Raw genomic sequence first — 4,023 nt, forward strand, 5'->3', positions numbered from 1 at the left:
ATGAACTTCATCCTTTGTATAAATGTACTATTTATAAAAATATGTTCGTAGGTGATAGAGTTGAGTTCGTTAAATCAAAATATTTATTCTTTAACTGTTTAAATAATCATAACGTAAGTGAGTGTAGAAACAAAATCTTTCGTAGTATTTGCAGAAAAAGGCATCATATTTCTCTTCACTTTCCGCGAGAGCAAAAAATAAATAGTTTGGAATCAAATGAATAATGAAAATAGGAACATTCAATCGTCCTTGAATTCTTCGGCACCAATTTTCCAAATGCCTGTGTATTACGAGACGCTTGTCGTATGTGAGGGTGGGGAAAATATATTTTCTTCTACTACAATGGGAAAAGAATTAACAACAATCTTACTCAGCACTTTTATTTGTTTAATTAAAGATGAATCAAATAAGTGTTTTGAAGTTCGAGGATTATTAGACGTGGGAGCGAATTCTAATTTTATGAATAAAAGGTTAGCAGATTCTCTTAATTTAAATAGGTCAAGTTCAAATATAACTGTATCGGGAATAAATAATATGTTTCTGAGCATAAAATGGAAAGTTAATGCTACTATTTTAAATAGAGATAATAGTTTTGATTTAAACTTAAATTTTGTAGTAATTCCTAAAATTACATAACTTACACCAGCTAATCCTCTTAATGTAAATATTCTATCGCTAAACAATATTTATTCCGAGTCCTATTGATTTGTTGTAAGGAGCAGAACACTTTTGTGAAATCTTAAAATCGGGTCACATTTTCCTTCAGGATACAAAATTTAAGATTGCAAAATAGCGTTTTCGGGTATATTGTCAGTGGGAGTCTTCCGACCAAAAACGAAAATAAAATATATTGTGGGCTTGTTACAGATAATTTTGAGTTGGAAAAAACATTAAAAACTTTTTGGGAAATAGAAAATGTAGAGAGAGAGAGAGTCTAAAATTTCTAAAACTAAAAAAGCTGAAATTTGTGAAGAGCATTTTCTTGAAAATTATTCAAGAACTGAGAGTGGAAAATATGTTGTTAAAATGCCCTTTAGAGAAGATCCGTCGTGTCTGGGTGAATCTAAGAAAAAAGCTTGTGTATGTAAAAGTAAAGTGTTTGAATTCGTTATGGAATCGCCTTGCTAGAGAACATCAATTTTGTGAACTTCACAAAGCATTTATGCTAGAGTATTTAAATATGGGTCATATGGAGGAAGTACAAGAGTCTGAAGAACCAGATGTGCAGTATTATATTCCTCGTCATTGTGTGTTTAGACCTGAATCCAAAAGTACCCCTTTGAGATTTGTGTTTAACGCAAGTGCATTAACTTCTACTGGAACATCATTAAATTGTTTACAGTACAACGGAGGTATAATACAGGATGATTTATTGTGCATCATGCCTAGGTTTAGAAAACATCAATTTGCCTTTGTTGCTGACATCAAAAAGAGTCCTTTTTATATGTAAACAGATAATTTTGGCTTCTGGGTATTTTAAATGTTCACTATTGAAGGAGCTTTGTAACATCCGAATTAGATTTTATTCCGTAATAATATGATTTCTACCACTTTTATCTTTTTTTTTATTTAAATAAATTAACAAATATTTTTTTTTTGAATTAGCAAATATAAATTTTTATTTAAATAAAAAAAAGACTCTCTTTAAGTTAATATAAACTAGGGTATAGTTAATAAGACTAGGGAAAGAGTAAAGAACTGTCGTTTCCGTAAATTTTGGTATTCGTTTCTCATTAATCAACAATATTGAGGTTTATTAATTATAATTGTGTACTATAAGTCGCGCCAACGATATTTTAAAGTTGAGGGACTTGCTTGTTTGTAAATATTTAATCAGTTCATTTCTTTTCTTTGAAGCACTTTTCAAATTTTAGATTCAATAATTTTAATCTTTCTGATTAGCATTGATGGGGAAGATGAACCTTGTAAAAAATCAATGGATTTGGGATGGAGGTATTGTACTAGCGTCCATACTCAACCGATATTGCGCTATAGGATTTCCACTTTACTTTACTTTATTCCATATAGAATAGAAAATATGAGAGATGTCCAATATGTCATCTCAAGAAATTTTGCTTTAAAATAAATTGATTTTTATCAAACTGGCATTGAAAATTTATGCACTAGAATTGAAAAAGATTTTTAAATAACATGAGTGTAACACTGACTAAAGATGAAACTTATAAAAATTTTTTTGTTGAAATTTAACGTTAAAAAAAGAAAGATATTTTTTCCAAGTTCCTCTAAAGAAAAAGAAAACAAATGGATCAAAAGTAGAAATTAAAAAAATTTATTCGACTTCAATTTATAAAGAATACAGTTGTATTATGCTTTGAAAAAAAATACCATTTAAAAGAAATTAAGCATTTAAAATCGACGTATTCTTTTAAAAAAAATTATTACTTTCCATTCTGGTTTATTGTGACTAGGACTGGGCTATAAATCGATATATCGCGACATATCAATTTAACGCCTGTATCGGCAGGCCGATACAGCGACTTTCGTTCCAAGCGATGCATCAGAAATCTGATTTAAGCTGTCGAGTAAAGAAGACAAACGATATAACGATATGCGATACAAGACACGCAAGGATCTCTTACGTTCCGATGCCAACTCGCGCTGGGGAAGATGATATACGTATCGTTATATTGAAACGGCCTTGATTGATGAGCGGTAGAATCAGAATCAGTTTTGAGAACATATATCGTGATCTCGCATGCTCGTTTACGCACTTCCTAGTATTTCTTTCTACTTTGTCGCGACTTTATATCGTTTCTTGTAGATTATTTTCAGTGGGACTGACTTTGTGATCGTTACCCTTGTTCTGAACGTAATCTATTATTGAAAAGAATATATAAAGAAGTGTTTCTTAATTAATTAGGTAATTTTTTTTTGAAACAAAACTTTCTTTTCTATTTTTAAATGTGAAAATTAATCTTGATATTATATGTTTAAGTATTATTTTATATTATTGAATTTATTACAAACGGAAATCTAATTTAAGGTGCCCATAAAGAATTAAATTAAAAAGTAATTAAATTTGTTAGGTTATTTTTTACTTTATTTTAATTTATTAAAGACATTTTGGAGAAAATAAAAATTTAATGGGTTTTTATCACTGAGTTTAAATTTATAAATCTTTAGTTGTTTTCATTTTTATAAATAAAATTATAGCAAAACTTATTTTTCCTCTTTTGGATTTGGACATAAGTCAATCAACTTTGTTTATTCAAAAAAATTTGTAATGTTTGCGATTGCGACTTCTTTTTTTAAAATCATTTAGCACTTCGTTTTATTAAAGAGTATAATCGTGTTTTTTAATTTTCTTTCAATATTGTCTGTTGAATATATTATCGAATATCATAATTCTTTTGTTTTTATTTTTAAGAAATTAAACTTTACTTTGTTTTTTCGTTCAGAATTCGGTAATTATTCAATTTAACTTTATTATTTATGTGAAACAATAATAATAAAAAATAGTGTTGTTTTAAAAGTGTTTTTTTTTGTTTAATTTATTTAGCACTTTGTTTTAAGCACACAAATAATTTTTAACGAACTTATTTTTTAAATTTTCTTTCTATATTGTTAGGTAAATATATTGATACATTTCAATTTTATTTATTTTTTTATTATTTATTTTCAAACTAAGAAGTCTTTCGTTATTTGCGCTATCATTTTTAGAAAATATAACATTAATATCTTTCTTAAGCAAAACATATACATCAAAGTCATAAATTGATTTAAATCAATCTGAGTATGAAGTTTTGATAAAAATCCAACTTTATGCGCCTTACAAGTAAATGAATTTCAAATATACTATATCGCGATACATCGCTATATCGCGATGCAAAACTGACGATGCATCACGTTATAAAATTTCTTATATCGCCCAGTCCTAATTGTGACAGATAATAATTCTTTCCATTTATCCAATCAAGTTCAAATACATTTTATTTAACTTGTAGTGGATGACAATTGATGTTAATAGATCTTTTCCAAATATAAATTCATTATTTAATTTTA

At 27.7% G+C, this 4,023-nt stretch overlaps 1 protein-coding gene across 1 annotated transcript; it reads left to right on the forward strand.

The window, feature by feature from the left end:
* The first annotated feature begins 1,015 nt into the window (after nucleotides 1–1,015).
* Nucleotides 1,016–1,450, forward strand: LOC147805762 (uncharacterized). Its single transcript, XM_087149469.1, has one exon. The coding sequence runs from the start codon at nucleotides 1,016–1,018 to the stop codon at nucleotides 1,448–1,450; it is 435 nt and encodes a 144-aa protein (XP_087005595.1).
* Nucleotides 1,451–4,023: the final 2,573 nt, after the last annotated feature.

This window comes from Parasteatoda tepidariorum, chromosome 8 (genome assembly GCF_982258835.1).
Source record: "Parasteatoda tepidariorum strain Cologne lab strain chromosome 8, Ptep-v5.0, whole genome shotgun sequence".
In the NCBI taxonomy this organism is placed as follows: domain Eukaryota; kingdom Metazoa; phylum Arthropoda; class Arachnida; order Araneae; family Theridiidae; genus Parasteatoda; species Parasteatoda tepidariorum.

Bases quoted from the DNA above. Each gene is read 5' to 3' on its own strand.
- LOC147805762 (XM_087149469.1), top strand. From the start codon at position 1,016: ATGTTGTTAAAATGCCCTTTAGAGAAGATCCGTCGTGTCTGGGTGAAT.